The sequence below is a fragment of the Rutidosis leptorrhynchoides genome, chromosome 5, assembly GCF_046630445.1.
Source record: "Rutidosis leptorrhynchoides isolate AG116_Rl617_1_P2 chromosome 5, CSIRO_AGI_Rlap_v1, whole genome shotgun sequence".
In the NCBI taxonomy this organism is placed as follows: Eukaryota; Viridiplantae; Streptophyta; class Magnoliopsida; order Asterales; family Asteraceae; genus Rutidosis; species Rutidosis leptorrhynchoides.
Genome location: NC_092337.1, coordinates 426432047 through 426452078, shown reverse-complemented (window position 1 = coordinate 426452078; position 20032 = coordinate 426432047). Strand labels below are relative to the sequence as shown.

The 20032-nt window shown below is 34.1% G+C and overlaps 2 protein-coding genes across 2 annotated transcripts; both read right to left on the bottom strand.

The window, feature by feature from the left end:
• Positions 1-2707: 2707 nt before the first annotated feature.
• Positions 2708-7123, bottom strand: LOC139850034 (pectin acetylesterase 8-like). The gene is made up of 12 exons (XM_071839633.1): positions 6991-7123; positions 6813-6895; positions 6578-6710; positions 6401-6480; positions 4690-4782; positions 4477-4601; positions 4280-4340; positions 4118-4171; positions 3766-3843; positions 3575-3680; positions 3317-3462; positions 2708-2803 (listed from the first exon to the last, which is right to left on the bottom strand). The coding sequence occupies exons 1-12, from the start codon at positions 7121-7123 to the stop codon at positions 2708-2710; spliced, it is 1188 nt and encodes a 395-aa protein (XP_071695734.1).
• Positions 7124-14454: 7331 nt separating this feature from the next.
• LOC139850500 (uncharacterized) lies at positions 14455-15304 on the bottom strand. The gene has a single exon (XM_071840070.1). It carries the CDS (start codon positions 15280-15282, stop codon positions 14587-14589), a length of 696 nt encoding a protein of 231 aa, XP_071696171.1. The 5' UTR covers positions 15283-15304; the 3' UTR covers positions 14455-14586.
• Between the last annotated feature and the right edge of the window lie 4728 nt (positions 15305-20032).

Genomic DNA, 20032 nt, shown 5'->3' with positions numbered 1-20032 from the left:
ATACTTATTTTAGTTAAATTATACTTTTTTAAATTTCAGATTTTAGCGAAATTGAACTTGATCGGATAGATTAAAGAAATGTAAAATCGGATGAACACCACTAAATTCATCATGATCTGTTTCTTCCACATCTCCTTCTATTCCTCAATAAAAACTTGCGTCTATTGTTATGATTTTCGTTATTTTTTTTTTGAAAGGCAAGCAGTTTTATTGATATCTAAAATAACACGAAATACTAGCAAGAAGCTAGACAAATACAAGAACATATACCCAACAGAAAGATAATAAACTCACATCAAACAAAGCCCGAGACCACAATCCAAACACAAAAATTTCACAACAAACAAATACTCGAACAGAAGTGGCCACCGCGACTAGATGCAGAATCTAAGTTCCCGTATCCGATGACGCACAGGAGGAGCAACATGAGCAACAAGCGACTTCATCGTCGTCCTCTTCCGACTCTTTCATCACATTCTCGAAAAAGTATCTTTCATGCCAACGAAAGTTATTCCGAGTTCGGCAACGCTTCATATTACTCCGACCCCAGACATATTTAATGAAATGGCTTTTAATCAACGGATGGACTTTTCTCAGTTTACCACGGAAACGGGCTACCGCGGAATTAGATGAAGGATGGTCCATATCACGATCTATCCCATCAGGAATGAAGTCCAACCCAGTTAGGGTGCCAAAGCCCATTCCAGTGTCATTAGGAACTGGCCCACTAGAAGAAGAAAGGACAGGCCCATCATCAGTTTGAATTTCCATTGGGACTACCAGCCTATCCCTTTTGTCACGCGTGCCGACAAAATCTGTGCAACCCTCGATTCCTGCAGCTCTGTCATTGGGCTTTGCAACAGAATCAGGAGCATTCATCGGACAAACCTGAGCATCGCCTGAGTTAGATTCTGGTATGACAGTCGGAGACTCATCAGATGAAGTTGGAATAAAATCATCATCTTCCTTTGACATAACTTGAGCATCGCTTGAAATAAATTCCAGTATGGCAGCCGGAGACTCATCGGACGAAGCCGGAATAAATTCACCCATTTAGGCATCATCTGCGGTATCTGCAGACTCAAAATTGCTCGATTCAACATCATCTGTATCATTTAAACCTACATCACAGACACCCTGATTCTCACCCACTCTTGACTGATCTTTTACTCCTACGCACGATTCATTGGCAGGTTCTGATAAGTCTGCTGGATTACTGGAATCTTTTTCTCCCACACTCGACTGATCTGTTCCTCCGACATCAACTTCAACCCGAGTCCTATTCACTTCAACCAACGACCAAGAATATCGATCCTTGTTAAAACTGAAAACGAGATTGTGATTGCTCACCGATTTAGGGAGATTAATTTCGAAACATTTGCCTTCGACTTTGATCTCAATGCGATTAGCCATGTGAAACTGAAATTCCTTGGATTCATGTTTAATACTTGCAAGCGAATCCATGAAGCTTTTTCCTTCCCATTTAATTGGATTAGACGGACCACGGTTCCACGGGGCCGGTGGAAAGTCATCCGCATTCAGATTGTATTCATAATCCTTGCTCGATGAATGATTAGCAACATTCCTCTCCATAGCTTTGTACGCTCGAATCCATTTACCATTAACTTGAATGGTGTTCAAGACCTTTGCAAAAGATTCAATATCAGTGATGCCAACATAACGGACGTATCCGAAGCGTTGGCCGCTCGACAATCTCTTTCGAGCAAAATACACATCTTTAAGATCTCCGTAGTTCTCGAAGACTCTCCGGCACTCAACGCGGGTCCATGTGTCCGGAAAGTTGAAAATCAAAAACGAAATTACTCGATTATCGCACAACTTAGAACACGAAAAGCCACTTGGCTTCGACATGAAGATCACATCATCTTCGGCCAGGAGCCTGACCGGAAGGATGAAGTTTACCGGAGATAGTTTGAAATGAAGAGGTAGTTTGAACACGCGATGATGAAAAGAATGGATGAATTTTTGGATTGTTCTTCAAAGAGTAATAAAGAAGAGAAGAATTAAAAGAAATTAGAGTGTATTTGGTCAGGATTGGTGTTTGAAAAGAGGTGGTGGAGGGTGGTTTAAGGTGGTGGAGGGAGGCTGAGGAGGGTGGTGGAGGGTGGCTGAGGAGCGTGGGGATGGAATTCAAAAATTTCCGAATCCCAATTCTATGATTTTCGTTATTATTTTTCTGTTTATATCAAAAATGTTGGATGAATAGTGCTAACCCATTTATTATTAGTTGAGTTCCCTAACCCAATATTAGTATTAGTTTCCTAACATTAGGTTTATTAGCATATTTTTTGTTATGGTTTGCAATTGTAATCGATCATTATGGAATAAACATCAATATCATTCATTAACAAAAAGCACTGTTCAAATTGCAAAATCTTTACAAAAGTTCTGCCACTTTTCTCTTTGAAGTACACATTATTAGAAATAAGGTTTTGTATGAATGTTTGAATAATAAAATAAAGAATGATAATGAATTTGATAAATTACCTCTTATGAGGTGAAAGAACTAATAACTTTTCCCATATCCGACCTCTATTTCCTGATCAAGTCTTCGAGATATACATCACATTATCAAATCTGTAAATTTCTTTATTACTAGTAATTAATGACCATTCACCATTACTGAACTACTTAACTATCACATACAAAGAAAGCTTCATTACATGATAATTTAGATTTAGATTGATTAGTCGTCACAATAATGTGGCAACACATTCTTGTTATCGATCAATTGGACCTTGCTTCTGTCGTAAAACCAATCCCCAACTGCCTCTGCAATAGCCTGCAAAAAACATGCAAGTTAACAAACCATATAGATCATAGAGAAGATATACGACTAGCATATATTATATACATGTAGCCACGGGCAGGTTGTTTAGTTGGTAAGGGCATCGCATAGAGTGACTGATTTAGGAATCATAGTCAGGAGGAGTGTCACTAGCTAGCTCAAAAATATTTATACTATTTAATGATGTCACTCAAATAACTTTTCAATATTAATGGTGTCACTAGTTAAACGCCCAAAAAATTCACTAGATGCCTTATTTCATTGTTAGCATGTGCTACCAGGGCTAACATACTAATACCGCCCTATTCGCATAAGCCTATGAAAATTATTGGCATAAGTTATAAACTATGACGCTTCCACCAATGAAGCATTGTCGTCACGTTAGCTCGATTTACCTCTCACGTGTTAGGAATGGGGTTGTCTGACGTGGGCCTACTAGCATTTCCGGAACAAAACCTTTTGAATTATTATATATGTATGTGAGAGAAATCAGTTAAGATATTTTACCATATGGTTCAATTTTGAAGAAAAGTTTCCTAACCACTTGGCCTGGAATTCGCATTGGCCATGAGTGAAACAATTGTTAACAAACCATCCTCTTGACACATCTTTTCCAACTACCGATAACGCTTCCAAAAAAGCAAATCGAAAAGCTAAACACAAATGACATGAACAAAGTGTGTCAACTATCTTATGTTTCATATTAACTCAAAACAAGTCCAAAAAATCTCAAAAGTAAAGAAAATATGATGCTCGTTAATTAACCTTGTAGTCTTTGGATTTGATCAGATGAGCATGCATTTATATCTTGCCTGCATCTAGTATATAGTCCATTTGGATCCGCTCCTCGTGAGGCCAAGATGTTTTGGATCTTTAATATATAAAATCAAGGTAACGAACAAGCATAAGATGTAATTAATAAAGTTAACTTGGGGATTATGAAAGATCAAGCTAACCTGAAATGTGTCATATGTAGACTGCAATATGAATACAGGTGTTTTGACATAAGGCATAGCATACTGTGGGTAGAAACACTGCAATTTCATTTTATGACAATTATATTCAACGGTTCGAATCCTGTCTAGGACGAATTTCTAGTGTTGGCCAGGGATGAGTTGGAAATAACCATAGAGTAATCATGTTGGGCTGTGTACATCAGAGTATGAGGCCGGATTACTCACCTGCCCGGGTAGCCGAACAGGAAAGACCTTCTACCTTTTACCCTTTTTATATTCAACAGTATATAATTATATTTCTTGGGTAACATGAATTGGAAAAACCTTATCTGAATAGTTAGGATTGCTTTACCAAATTGGGGTTCTTTCTTGAAATGCATTTTGGATGCAAATTCTTTGACGATCCCTATAAGCGCAAAAGAATGTTTAGTTTACTTCGACTTTGTATGATTTGCAATGACATCAATTCATATACATATCAAGAAGGAATACTAGGAAGAGTGAGAAATCGTACATGTAATGTAACGATTTGATCGTAGTATCTCTCAAACCTATAATCATTATTGAGGTCTTTTCTGTCAAGTGCAAATTAATGAGGTGTTAACATTCATGTTTTATAATTAACCAAAATGTGAGCTATAAATGGTTAGCAGAAGACATAATTATATAAATTTCGCACATATATGATAATATGTTTGATGATGAACTTACACATGAGCGAAATAACCAGCGTCAGCAAAGCATTTCACACGAGTTTTTGTTGGAAAAAAAGTTCGGAACTTGTCACAATGATGTATAGAAGCCAAACCACCAGCCGAAGACCCCGACAAAAGGGCCTGCATATTCATCAAATCTTAGAGTCGTAAATTAGAAAGCAACAGCCAACAAGTGTACAATGAGCTTGTAGTTAATTAGGGATATTACATTTGATGCAGAGTTATTCATTCCTAATTTTCCAAGTAACTCCTCCATAATCATATTGAAGACTCTTGCACCCCTAAAATGAAGATTTGTAACCTTGAAATAAAGACAAATTCAAGTATTAGATCCTTCTTTTTGATAAAAAAAAAATATTAAACATAGAATCTGTTATTTATGAAAACTAAACAAATGTTGGGTAAGAACCAATTGTCATTAGAAAATGTCACATTTCAAAAGTTGTGATGATGAAAAAACAGTCACATGTTTTACAAGGTGTATTGTCAATTAGGATAAACTAGAAAAAATCCGACCGCGCAGACGCGCGCCAATTTGGATATACGATGTCCGTTTCGCGTATAGTTAGTCGTGTTGTATATGTATATATATGTATGTAATATAGCCCGAAATATTTATTTTTTTTAACGATGTCCGTTTCGCGTATAGTTAGTCGCGTTGTGTTCGTAAAATTATTTCGAGTTGAACGGTGGTCTCGAAAAAATTTAACTCGCACCGAGCGTGAATATAGGGCCCGTTATTTAGTGTTTTTTTAACGATGTCCGTTTTGCATATAGTTAGTCCCGTTGGGTTCGTGAGATTTTTTCGAGTTGAACGGTGGCCTCGGAAAAATTTAACTCGCACCGAGCGAGAAGATAGGGCCCGTTATAAATTCGGGTGGAGTAAGGTTTTTTTATTTTAATTAAATAATAAATTTACGTTTTTTACCCCTGAAAAAGTGTAAAGCTGAGGGGCTGTTGTGTAATTTGTGCGAAAGTTGGAGGACCATTTGTAGTGTGAACGCAAACTCAAAACGACAATGCGGTAAAACTGAAACGACCAAAAACCGGAGGAGGTTTAGGAGGTTTAGTATGTAAGATTAAAAAGTGTAAAGCTGAGGGGCTGTTGTGTAATTTGTGCGAAAGTTGGAGGACCATTTGTAGTGTGAACGCAAACTCAAAACGACAATGCGGTAAAACTGAAACGACCAAAACCGGAGGAGGTTTAGTATGTAAGATAGATAGATAGATTAATTAATAATAATTAATAATAATTAATTAATGTTAGTTAAATGTTCAAAGTAGCTGTCAAGAAAACATCTTTATTTTCTAAGAGTTGTGGGGATAAATTCAAAGTCACATGTTACATAACTTGTTTTCATTGAAATTAATAGACTTCAAAATATTTGTTGTCATTGGTTAACATTAGTCATGCATAAGAAGTTGGCATCAATTTTAAACAACTAATTATAACCATAATGATAGACCAACTTTCATTAAAGATTGCAGTTTATAAACTATGCCAATTTCGTGCAATAAATAAATAAATAAGCGGATAAGATTATCATTATTCAAGTAATTTGAGGATGATAACTGCTCTGTGGTCTAATCGGGTTACCCTATGAATTAGTGGTGAAATTTGAAGATCGTAACATGAGGACGAAATAATGATTAGAGGGGCGAATAGTATTAAAAAAATTTACCCCTAAAAATTATAAAAATATGACACTAATTTTTTTTCGCATGTGGGTTGCGTGCCCCCTCCGGGTACCACTAAGTACCGCCACTGGTGTGAGTGTTTACGACCCTTTCCCTAACCGCCTAAAATGTACTGCAAGTAAGGTTTGAATCTAAGACCTCTTGTGACGATATCGAAACGCAAACCACGATACATTCTTCTGATGTTTATGCAATTAAATATATATCTATATTGAACTTACAGGATCAACTGTTTCTATATCTCCGGTAAATGATGATCCATCACAGTACCTCATCGCGATCCTATTCCAGTTGTAGAAATCTAGCATAACAAATTAATCAACAATTCAACGCATTCATAACAAATATGTAACAAAATCAAAATATGGACAGGAATTAACAAGATACATAGTTCTCACTTGGATTTAATTCTTGCTTGTTGCTTAAAATTCCAGTGAAGTAAATGTCAGAACTCTTCATGTTCTTCGACGAACCTAATTGACTATTTGTGCGTGTTTGACAGTCTTCTACCGAATTGCACCACCCTCCACCCTAACATGATATATGATATATGAAATATAGGATGAATACACAAAATATACGTGTTCGTACTACATGTGTATTATAAGAAAATTGATATAGATAGCTAGCAACCTGTATGTGAACTAGCCAATTGTTGAGACCATCTCCAAAACCTGCATCAAACTGGTATGCAGGTGGGCTTCCATCCAAACAAACTTAATTCACAAAAACATTTGTTATAATTTTCAACATGAAATCAGGGAATAGTAATAAATAATTCTAAATGTTATAATAATCATAATATAATCACCTGCTCCTTTAGCCACAGCTCCTTTAATAATGGTTATAGGCACTACCATTGAACCTTTTATTCTTATAAGTATCATTACATATACTAGTGTGTGTAGCTGCCATTGGTTTAATCTTACTTTTGATATTTTCATAGTATTATACTTAAGCCCTAAGAAATAAGAATTGCAAAATATTCAAGCTTGGATACATGTCTCTCTGTATGTATATATATGCGTACATATCAATTTTTCTTTAATTATAAGCTTAATTTTATTAAATGATACACTTTCTCAGTCTCAAAAAAGATGTCCCTTAAAATTTTATGTTGGACTTAATATAAAATATGTCATTCTTGTCATTATATTCAATATAAGTTTTGACTGACTTATTTAACAAATAAATAACTAAAAATAATAAATGATAGTAAATTTGAAAGTTTAATGATATTTAATAGTTAGTTTTGCATGTGAACAATAATTTTGAGAAGTAATAAATCAGTAATTTGGTGAACATTATTTTTAAATCGGATTATCACTTACTTGTAATCTTCAGATGTGTCACTTCTGTAATTCTATTTTGAAATTGATTTTTTGGCCTTTCTGTTTGTTATACTCCTTTTCTCTTTTTGACTTCTCAATGTCATGTTACCTCAAATTGGTTATTTATGTCAATTAGTTTCATCAAATTTACTTGAATAAAAAATGTTTTGATTCTAGAAATATATAACTAGACAACTATTTTCTACTATGATACAACACTTTTGTAGATAGTATTTTAAAGGATGAATCCTTGCTATACATAAACCGCCGATAAAAACTCATATCCGAGAGAAGTCATCTCGTGTAAGAGAAGGTTCACTTCCTCTCTATTTATAACAAGAAATTATGGTTTTAGAGAAAGACATATGGACCGCTCACGGTCCAAACCCAAATGAAAGTCCAATAAGCTAAGCGCATCATCAACAATTGCTTTTTTTCGCTTGTTATTGCTCTTGTGCTTTCATTTGTGCTTTCATTTGATTCTTGAGTCATTGGTTGTTTGATCAAGGCTTACTTAATCGAGGTAAAGCCACATGGTTAACTTATGGAGACAAATCTATGCCATTTAGTATCAAAACGGATTGATTGAAGACAATGGCAAACGAGACTAATAAAATGGTGAACCTATCAACTAGTGTGGTAATTGATGATAATAGTGTATGATATATTCTTGGAAGATATAAAAAAACTAAATATGATAAAAAAACTAAATATGTTTATTTATAGGATTTTAATAAACAATGATTTTTAGAGTTGTCGTTAAGATGCATAAATATATTGCATACTAATAATCATTACTTTTAAATTATCATATAAGCGTCATGTACATTGATTTTTTGTGTATTAACTATAACAATTAGATTTGTCATCAGAAAATCATTTTATATTTATCAAACTTTTTAAGTATAGAAAAAGAGAATAACAAATTAGTTTCCTTGCGATGTATAAATAACATTGAATGAATTAATTTTTATCACTATCACGATATATAACCACGATTGAATAACAATTGAATGAATTAATTAATAGTATAATGTAGTAGCATTGTAAATATGTGAAGTTGTACGTGGATAATAATTATTTTTATATCTATCTACCAATTTGACAAACTCACTATTTTTTATAGTTTAAATTAAATTAATTCACTTAGTCATTTATACCCATTTTCGTTTTTTATTACCATGATTATCATTTATTGTCCATGCCCGTTTTTCTTTGTTAATAAAATAATTATTTATCGTCCATGCCATTTTTAATGTATTAGGGAGTTATACAATATACAACTCATCAATAAATAAAAATGGAAGATCTATTTATTTTTGTGTTAAATTTATCATCAATTAATCATTTATTTAGGTATTTAATATGCTTATCTTTTGATTATTTATGTTATACTGTCATCATTAAATATAGTTTAAGTCTCTTAATACATTAGTACTATTTATTAAAATTATTATATGCTCTGAAAAATCTGTATCTTCAAATGAATCATATGATTAAAAAATTTCATTTGACCCTAACATAAAAATTTGTACATGGTTTTTATCCATATACATCAAGAAACCATTTACACTACCGTGCACTTTTGGATTGAAAACCATTGCTATATCCTTCGCGTGAAAATGTTTCTTCTTGCATTTAATCGTTTTAATTATGTTGCAATGTGCACACGTTTTGGGTTATGCACAAGATATACCCTTATTCATTAATCATTAATAATATGAGAATATTAAGTGTACAATCAAAAACAAGCTAGGAGTTATAGTTAACCTGAAACTCTTTAAGTTTCTGCTCCTAAGATTGTTTCTAACCCTGCCTGTGACATCACAGGCAGATTTGTACTTTTTGGCTCAAAAAGTGCATTTGCCAGTAACATTTCAGTGTCAGATTTTGACCCTCCAATAATCTCAAATGTCAAATGCCAGTGTCAAATTCAGTAGGGTCCACCAGTTTTTTTTTCAAATGAATTAAAATGTTAAATAAATACAACAAAATAAAATAAATTACATTAAAATGGTAAATAAATACAACAAAATAAAATAAATAACATTATAAATAAAAAATACATATTTCATTTTTGATAATAATTTAAAAATACATAAATTGACGATTACATAGATTAAAAAAAACAAATTCGCATTGCGAAAAGTCGGTGGAAGGTTCCAAATATGCTCGACTAAATCCTCGGTAAGTTGGTTGTGCATATCTCGATCCCTTATTTCTCTTGCGATGATATCTCGATCCCGTCCTCTGTTTCGTATACGTTCCATACCATTTTCCATTTCTTTGGTAGTGAATCTTTCTTCCCATTTTGAAAGTGCAAAGCCGTTATCTTCAAGTATCATGTTATGTAATATGAGACAATATTCCATCACTCTTCGCATCCTGTTAACTGACATACTTCGTGAAGCTATGCGTATAATATGAAAACGACCTTGAAGAACCCCAAACGCCCTCTCTATATCCTTTCGGGCACTAGCTTGAAATCTTGTAAACTTAATCGTTGGTTCTTCAGTAGGACATGAATATCCTTTAACTAAAGTTGCTCAATCGGGATATATACCATCCGCAAGGTAATATCCTTTGCTATATTCATGCCCATTTACCTCAAATGGTGCGGATGGAAATGTTCCGTTCTTAAGTGTAAGACCCTAATATTTATTGTACGGAAGTGTAATTATGCTACATAGAGTGCAGGAAGCATTGTGTAAATAAACGAAGGTCAGAATCTGCCCAGACATGGGTGCGCGCCGCGCACCATAAGGTGTGCACGCCGCGCACATGCCCAGCGACAGAATTCTGCCTTTTTTCTATTTTAAGTTTAATGAAGGGCTTTTTGGTCTTTTCACTTGAGGCCGGATCTCAGGCCTTATCAGCTGGTTTGGATCCACTTTTGGATCATTTTCACATCCATTCATCACTCTCAAGTATCTTAGAGAGAGATGGAGAATTCTAGTGATAGAATTGGGGTTTTGGAGAGGAAGGAGCTTGAATTGATCAAAGTCTCGGGTTTTAAAGTTGTTCACCTCGTTTCAAGCTTCGTTTTGATTGTTGTGGTAAGTTCTAACTCCGAATTTCATTGTTTAATTTTGATATTCAAGTTAGGGTTTGAACTTAAATTGTTGATAAACCCATTTAAACTCATGAAGTGAGTTTAGTGTTGCTTGTAATCGGGTTTATTGTTACTGTTGGTGGATTTTGGGTTGGTGAACAAATTGGTTATGATTAGGACTTGTAATTGGGTTTAATCACTAGGTTTAGTGATTATGGAAGTATTGGAACCCTTTTTGTGTGTTTGAAAGACTAATTTTGGAATTGAGTCAAAATTAGGGTTTTTGGGTGATTTTGAGATTGATAAGTGTTTAACACCTAAGATTGGGTTCATTGGCATATTAGAACCATGTTCACTTGTGATTAAGTGATTATTGGTTAGTTTGGACGCGTTTTGTGTTTATGAGTGCAATTGGTCGAATTTGCACTAAGTGTCGAATTGAGTTGGTTGTAAATCCACTCTAAGTGTGTTGTTGTAATTGTGATAAAGGAATATGTACTTTCCATTGACGAGTTGTGGATTACTTGGAAGCATTCATCAAGACGACAAGGTGAGTGTTAATATTCTATGTGCATATGTATGTGTAGGATGGGTGCGGGTCGAGTGAAGTGGTTCTCGGTTATAGAGCTCACTTCACATATAGGTGGATTCGATGGACTTGCGTTTAGGTCCAATTGGCACGGTTGTGCGTTTTGGTTGATCACCTTTGGCCAGGTACACTTTTTGTGTGTACGTTATCACACGTGTTTGTGATGTGGGGTATATAACCCCAATGGCGAAGGGTTGATATTGTTGTGATGTGGATAACCCCGATATGGTGGATTTTATAATCCCGTGACCGTGGGTTTTGAATTCTGAAAGTGGATCGCGTGTAGTTCGGATTCACGATGACGCGTGTAGTTCTGTCATTTTATCGGAAGTGAGTCTCGTGTAGTTCGGATTCACGGTGACGCGTGTAGTTCGATCATCTTATTGGGGTAGTGATCGCGTGTAGTTCGGATTACTAAGGCTCGTGTAGTTCGGCCAATCTTCATCGTGGTGTTTGGTATTCGGTAATGGGTTAAGGGGTTAACCTTATTCGTTTATATATTGTTATATATATATATATATATATATATATATATATATATATATATATATATATATATATATATATATATATATATATATATATATATATATATATATTGTTATATTGTCGTGATGTAGCTAACCCTCCGGGTGTAGCTTCTTGGCGTTGTTCACATCGTCGTTGGTGAACTTATGTTTGTTGATGCATATTTAGCTTGTTGCTTAGTGATCGTACGGTATGCTTAGATTAGCTTGCCTTTATGCATGGATGCTCCGGTATGCGGTATTTGATTATTTGTGTGGCGTGTCCATTTTATGCATATATATGTATGTAGTATATTTTCACTCACTAATCGTTAGCTTACCCTCTCGTTGTTTATATTTTTATAGATTTGCATGGATGCGGTGGCTCGGGTAAGCGTGGGACTAGTGGACTTGCGTAGTTTGCTTTAGAAGATCGTGTTTTTTGGATTGGATTAGGATTGGGTAGCGTATCCCCAATCGCCATGCTCGGTCTTATTTTGTGTTAAAAATCATGTGGTTGAAAACTTGTATTTTGTACGAAAGTCGTAAAACGGCCGATGTGGGCCCGGTCTCGTAAAACTCATTTTATTATTGGAACATGTTAGTTTTAACTAATATAAAATGTTGTGAAAAGTGTTTGGTCTAAAAGTGTCGGGAAGCAAGAGATCTTTTTACGAAAATTGGAAAAAGTGGACAGCGGGCTGCCAGGCCCTGTGCGCGCCGCGCACCCCATCTGGACAGCTCAGTTTTAAATTTTTTTTTTATGCTGCGCTTTTTGGTCGGTCCACGGGTTGGTTTGTTACATTAAGTTTATCAAATATAGGTGATTGGTTCAAAACGTTAATATCATTGTTGGAACCCGCCATCCCAAAAAAGCATGCCAAATCCACAAGTCATATGAAGCAACAGCTTCAAGCATAAGGGTCGGTTTCTTGTGATCACCCCTAGTGTATTGTCCTTTTAAAGCAACAGGACAATTCCTCCACTCCCAGTGCATACAATCTATACTCCCGAGCATACCCCTAAATCCATGTCTCTCCTCGTATGCACTATATAATCTAGCAACATCGTGTGCATTGGGAGATCGCATGTATTCCCTTTTGTACAAAGTAATAATACACATACAAAAGTAATCTAGACATAGTATTGATGTTTGCTCACTCATTTGCAAATATTCATCCCACATATCGGGAGCGGTGCCATACGCCAATTGGCGTATAGCCGACGTACATTTTTGTAAAGTAGTAAATGTAGGCCTACCGATAGCATCAACTCGTTGAGAAAAGTAAGTAAAATATTCTGGCATATTATCACTTTGGAAAGTAGTTATAATTTGCACTATACGGAGAAATAATTGTATTCGCATACGAAAACGGCGTTTAAATTTTCTTTGTGGATATTTTGGCGTCTCACAAAAATAATCATCCCACAAACGTTGTGCAGCAACCTCCCGTTCCCTAGGAATGTAACCTCTCTCGGAATAGATGGTGCCGATTCGACTTCGGAATCATCATCTTCTATTTTTTGAATTAATTGAACAATCCGCAAATCTTCTGAGTCGGAATTAGACCCCCGTAACCTCGAAACTATTTATAACCTAATAAACTTTTGTAAAAAAAAAAGTAGAAAGAAATAGAGTAAGAATGAATTGTGTGAAAAATGATAGAATTGTTGGGGTTTAAATAGGAGTAAAATGGAGTAAAAAAATGAATTAAAAAAAAATAATACAAAAAACGAGTATATATCCGTTGGGTGTTTTAAAAAACGTTCGAGGCGTACGCCTCGAGGCGCGCCTCAGTGCGTTTTTCGATTTTTCCGTTTCAAAACGTACGCCTCAAAGTCTAATTAAAACGTACGCCTCAAATGAGAGAGGCGGTGCGATTTTTTACGCCTCACTGGTTACAAAAAAAAAAACGCACGCCTCATGAAAAATAGCGGGAAAATGGAAGATCAGGATGAGCGGAATAGATAGATCTATGACTATACTTACCGGGTTAAAACGTCGAAGAAGTTGCAGTGGAGATGAAGAAGGACGTATAGAGAAGCCATTGAAGAGATACAGATGAAAGATGAAAATAATAGATGGAAGAGATGAACCTCGTGAAAATAAAAGACAAAAGTAGCGGCTGAGTTAATTTAGGGTTTTATTCCCTTTTTATTGTCACTCAACTTGCATAAAACCTCCCTCAAATTTTTATTGTCATACATTTTAACCCCTTAGGTTTAATTTGCATTTCAACCTCATTATTAAATATTCAACAAATACAACTTAACCCTTCCACTTATAAATATTTTATTTAAATAAATTAGAATATTGATTTATATATTTATATTTATATATAGTATAATGAACTTATAATTTTTTATGTATTTTTTTAACTCCGCCTCAAACGTACGCCTCGAGGCGTACGCCTCGCCTCAAAGATGGGAAACGCCTCGAGGCGCGTTTCCGTTTTTTAAAACCTTGCCCAACCAATCACATGCTGCCACAATACCCCTTTGAAGCCCCATTTTTTCAGTCAAAAAAGGCACTGACGCCCCTCAGCGTCAAAAACTGACGCTCCGATATAGGCGTCAGGGGCGTCAGATGCTGCCAACTCGTCTGACGCCACCCACTCTGACGCCGTGTTAGTTTCAGTCTAAACAAAAATCAAATTTGTTTTCACCACTAAAGTTATATACACACATTATCTGAGTTCCAAACTCACAACTGATATCATCTCATCTTACAGCTAACAAAAATTAACTGAATCAAATCCCATCAAAGATTAGCACAACCAAACTGTAAAATAAAAAATAAATAAAAATAGTCTTCTTAAATAAACTCAAGGAGAAGGTATATAAGATTCCAGTTCAAGATCAAAAACGCAAACACCAAAAACTACACATTCAAAATCAAGCTCAAAGATGCTAAAAAAAAACAATGTGATCAGAACTCTAACCATTTTGTGTAGTAAACACAAGTGCTTGGAGAAATAAGTCCATCAGGCGTGCACTGTTTAATCCTCGGACACACACCACACGGGATCGAAACCATCGCCCCTGTTGTGGGACCCTTACTAACATCTCCAGGTGGACATCTGTAACAAACTTTACCAACAGGAATCGAATGATACTCACCTAATCCAGTACTCTTCACATCTATAATCATATTATCCAAAACCATAGACTTCAATATCTCATTAATTTGTTGAGTCGTGCAATCAGCAGTAGTCAACTTATTCGTCATGAAAAAGTCATACACCCCATCAGCTGTTGCGACTTTTAGTTTCCTAATAATCTTCAAACAAAGATCTTTTAATTGATCGATGAAAGCGATATCAAGATTACCATCTACGTACCATGACCCGCCTGTTATTTCTTTTGACGGTTCAAATTCGGCTCCAATGTAATGTTTTCTACCCTTATGTTGAACATGGGCTACTTCTTTTATTAGTCCTATTGATAAAAGATTTTTGATACTTTTGTTGATAATGGGATCAGGTAAAGTTGTTTCTTTTTTTATGTCACGTGACCATATTGCCATTTCTTTTTTGCATTTGATGACTTCGAGTACTTTACGATCTGATTCGATAAGACTACCAGTTGATTTTTCCGGGTTTTTTCTTTTATTTAAAAGACTCATCTTGATGAATTTGCAGCAGTAAACAATATTATAAAGAAATGGATCTGCAAATACACATAGGATCCAATTAATTACTCTCTAAGTCTGTAAACGAACCGAATGAACATAAAAGAGTCTTCTTTATTTTGTTTATATGAGTTCAGGTGAATATAAACACGTAAACAAACAGATTTCATGTTTTTGTTCAGTCATTAGAGATGGTAAACAAACATATTAATGATCACAAAATGAAAGCAGTCAGCTGTAAAGGAGACTCCATAATTTGAAAATTAGGATCCAAACATCTTAATTCTAAGCGAGTTTCTTAAGACAGTCCAAATAGGTAATTTAAAAAACAAAGTTAACTTCAAAAAGAAGAAAAAACATTTACTTTATATTTATATATTATATAAAATGTTCTTAAAAGCATGTTATAATTGAAAATAAACAAACCACAACAGATATACACTAATAGAATACCTAGATGGATCACAAATGTAAACAAGGACAAATACAAGGACCAAAAACCTATATTCAAAGGATTCAGGTAATTCTGGATCCGTTGAAATCTTTAGAGAATATCTTGCTCCGAAGTCATGTTAAAATCTTGCGGAAAATCTTTCTCCATCCACCATCGAACTTAGAAATTCCAAAATATCATCATCAATATCTTCGATATTTCTGAGGATATTGTCATAAATATTCTCGTCCGAAATTATATACCTCCTCGTGCTTCCTGTGTATCATTATATTGGAAATGTTCAATAGAAAATTTAGTACCGAAAAGCAGATTATGCGAAACTAGGAAGAAAGCTGTGGACAAATCACAAAGAATAAGTTTGACTTCAAAGAATCCAAATGATTCAATGTCTGCTAAAGTCTTTAGTGAATATCTTGCTCCTTATTCTAAACCCTTGCGAACAATAGTTTCTATCATCCTCTGATCTTAGATATTCCGAGATATTATCGTATCTTTCATTATAAATATCCTCGATATTTCTGAATATAATTTTCATAACTAATCTTATCTGAAATCATTAATCTCTTCGTGCTATCAGTATTACATCATATAGAAACTGTTAGTTTCTATATTCTGTAAACTTTCGAGCTTAAAATATGAATGTTATTGAAGTAATGTTGGGAACTGATGCATGAGTTAGTATAATATAATGACATTTGATCAACGTGATTATATTACAGTACGTCATGCTGAGTTTCTAATGGAACGTGATGATGGTTCACAGTAGATTATACCATCATCATGTGTCATATTACATGACTCTTTCATTCTACATAACCTCCGAACATATCAAGAAGAATATATTCTTGATAGTTCTATCGTCTGTATTTTTGATAAATTTGAAAATCAAAATCATGCTATCACGTTCCACCCTGCTTAGAACATTATAATCATTCAAAACTCTATATCTACGAATTCTGAACCATTATTCGCTTGACTTGAAGTCGAGAAGAGAAAACAAAAGCATAGAGCTTTGAAATATAAGAAAGAATATAAAACTCGACAACAACACATAAATAACAAACCGTGCATATCAATACGTATTGTCACGTAAAGGCACGGGAAAAATTAATAACACTATAACCCCAAGATAATAGTAGAAGTAAATAAAATCCTCCGGTGGTAGATGAAAGAGAAAAATGACAGATATGAAAGTTAGGAGTATATCAAGGATCAGAATGGGATGGAGCATATTAACAAATGTTTTAAAGTATGAATTGAGAAGAAAGAATAGAAGATGTGAGATATGGAAAATAAGGAAAAAGAAGGGGGTGGATTTATAGTAAAATATCCGACAGATCAATCGAAACAGATTATTGTATATAAACAAAGAAGATCTTGAATCGCCGAAGAACCAAATCTTATTACGAAGCTTTTCTTTAAATCCCATGAATTTTGGAAATCAATCGTAACCACGTCATCGGTTGAAACGAATATACATCTACTAAATTCATTTTCTTGCGATAGCTTCACTTATACTCTTCGCGTAATCGAATTGTATTATCAATATTACTCAATGTTGATAAAACTCTAATTATCAACTCATATTCGTCAGGAAAACATTTTTATGGTTAGCCATGACGACCTCGATCAAATTTCGAGACGAAATTTCTTTAACGGGTAGGTACTGTGATGACCCGGGAATTTTCGATCAAATTTAAACTTTAATCTTTATATGGTTCCAACACGATAAGCAAAATCTGTAATGTTGAGTCTCGAAAATTTTGAAATCTATATTCATGTAATCAATTACCCTTTGACTATGCTCGACGATTCATGAACATTTATGTGTATACTGATATGTATATATAATATATACTTATTAATTGAAAATGTTAACAAGGTATTAGATATATAATACTTTACATAAAAGAATTTGTTTCAATATGTTTATCGATGAAATTAGAAGATAATATCAAATGATTGATTTATCAGATACATTGAATTATGATTATGAGTCTCTGTTACGAGACCCACGTTGATTTGAGAAATCATTCCTTTTTTTAACGATATTCGGAAATTGGTAAATAGTAATAAATTGTATAGTATTATTATTACTAATATTATTATTATCATTAATAATATTAGTATTATTATAATTAATATTATTATTATTATTAATAATATTATTGTTATAAATTTTATAGTTATTATTATCATTATCTTTAATAATAAAATTATTACTAGTATATTATTGTAAATTTTATTATTATTACTTATAATATTAGGAGTATTAATATTATAGTTATTAATTTATAAGATTAATTATATTATACATATTATATTATACATCCAGATATATAATTACAGATATACATACCACTAATTTATATATACAGATACATATAGGAATCAGTATTATGGTATATACTAATTTAGAAACCAAATCAATTACACATCCCAATCCAACTATATTTGATTATGTTTGTTGTCTCCAATTTTGTACAAGATCAAATGCAATCACAGTTACACAACAAAAATTATAAAATCAAGGAAATAATTGAATCTATTTCATGTAGCTTTTCTACTGTGTTAAATTGATTCTTCAGTCTTTGAATTAGTACAAATCATGAAATTTGAATTAAGTTACAAATTAAAAATCAGATTAGTCTCTATCTACTTTTATTCTGATTGTGATTATGTCGAATCCAAAACTCAAAGCAAACAAATTATATTAGAGAAACGTACTCCACTTGTTTGTTTTTTTATATTTATTTTTCTGTACGATAAAATCCTTCTGTCTTTAATTTGTTATCAGTATCAATCTCAACTACACAATACAAACAATTTCAGTTGCACATCACCATCTTCTTTATTTATTTTTCTATCTTTTATCTCCTGAATGAATATTGATGTCGACTAATTTTGCTATAAGTCCAATCACTTGATTCAATGTATGAATTGAAAACCCGATTAAGTCTTCACTAACTTCATCAAACGATTAACCACAACCACAAACTAAATCCACCTGCGTTTTTCTTCTATCTCGTTCGAACCACAACCCGCCTTTGAACACCACAACGAACACCCATCATCATGGTCCCAAGTCTACTGCTCAAAAGAGAGTTACAACCTTCTGTCTATTCAGACCCAGAAACGAAACACGATTAGATGATGATGAATACGTGAAAAAGATGATGAAATAGTGACCACCAAAACCCTACTGCTACACTCTCGTTTTAGTTCTAACCAACACCACAGACCCATCAAAGCATCACCATAAAACCCCCATGCTGCAACTGCAACCTATCTTCTGTTTTAATGAACTATTCGAACAAACCATTATCTGTTTCTTCCTCTTCTGATTCGAACAAGCTCACCCAACATCCACCATGAACCTTCCTTTCTCTCTCTCATCTACCTCTTCCTTTTGTGTTGTAACCCGTCACCAAACAACCCAATTAAACTGCTGCTACAGTGTTTTTATTCCTGTTTTTGCAACCAAGATCACCACGACTGCAAAAGCTTCCTTCACTCCTTCAAAAACTCATTTAAACTGCTACTTGTTGCCAACTGTTTCATTGTTTCTATTTTGCCATCAAACGACCACCATCTTCACCACACAAACCCACGTAAAAACACCATATGTTACCTCGATTTATTTCTGTTTTTGATCAAGTTTCTACGCTGCAATTGCAGCTACAATAATTCTGTCTCAATAATATATATAATGAATAAAGAGGATACATGATTTCAAGCTGTAAAGTTGTTGATATATATATATAAAGTATTAGCATTTGGATCGGCAATTGGTTTAACATAATCATGATAAAGATTATTGGATGATGAGGTAATGATGATGAAATCATGATGAGGATGTGCGTATGTGTTTATGTACCTGCCGTTCGATTTTATCAGACCTAGTTAGACATCTACAACTTATAACTGGATCGATTTGTCTTGGATATCCTTGTGCAACATCGACTAAACTAGTACATAGGAAAACAACTTGGGCCTGCTATTGAATTTCGTATTCTATGGTGAGATTGGGCCGTGTCCCATGTTGTATGATTGGACTGAAACGAAAAATGTAAATGGTTTAATTAATTTAGGCTGGGTGTAAAAGTAGAAAAGTAGAAACAGCGGAGTGGTTGGTGGTGTTTTAGGGTTAACGGGAGGTCGCGAGTTCGAGCCCCTACAAGGGCTGTTTGTTTTTAAAACTCCATGAGGTAGTTCTTGTTATTATCTTTATTATTATTATTATTATCATTATTATTATTATTATTATTATTATTATTATTATTATTATTA

Coding starts and splice junctions, on each gene's coding strand:
- LOC139850034 (XM_071839633.1), bottom strand. CDS start 7,123: ATGAAAATATCAAAAGTAAGATTAAACCAATGGCAGCTACACACACTA. Junction 6,896..6,990: donor AGCTGTGGCTAAAGGAGCAG/GTGATTATATTA, acceptor TTGTGAATTAAG/TTTGTTTGGATGGAAGCCCA. Junction 3,844..4,117: donor CAAGAAAGAACCCCAATTTG/GTAAAGCAATCC, acceptor ATGAAATTGCAG/TGTTTCTACCCACAGTATGC.
- LOC139850500 (XM_071840070.1), bottom strand. CDS start 15,282: ATGAGTCTTTTAAATAAAAGAAAAAACCCGGAAAAATCAACTGGTAGT.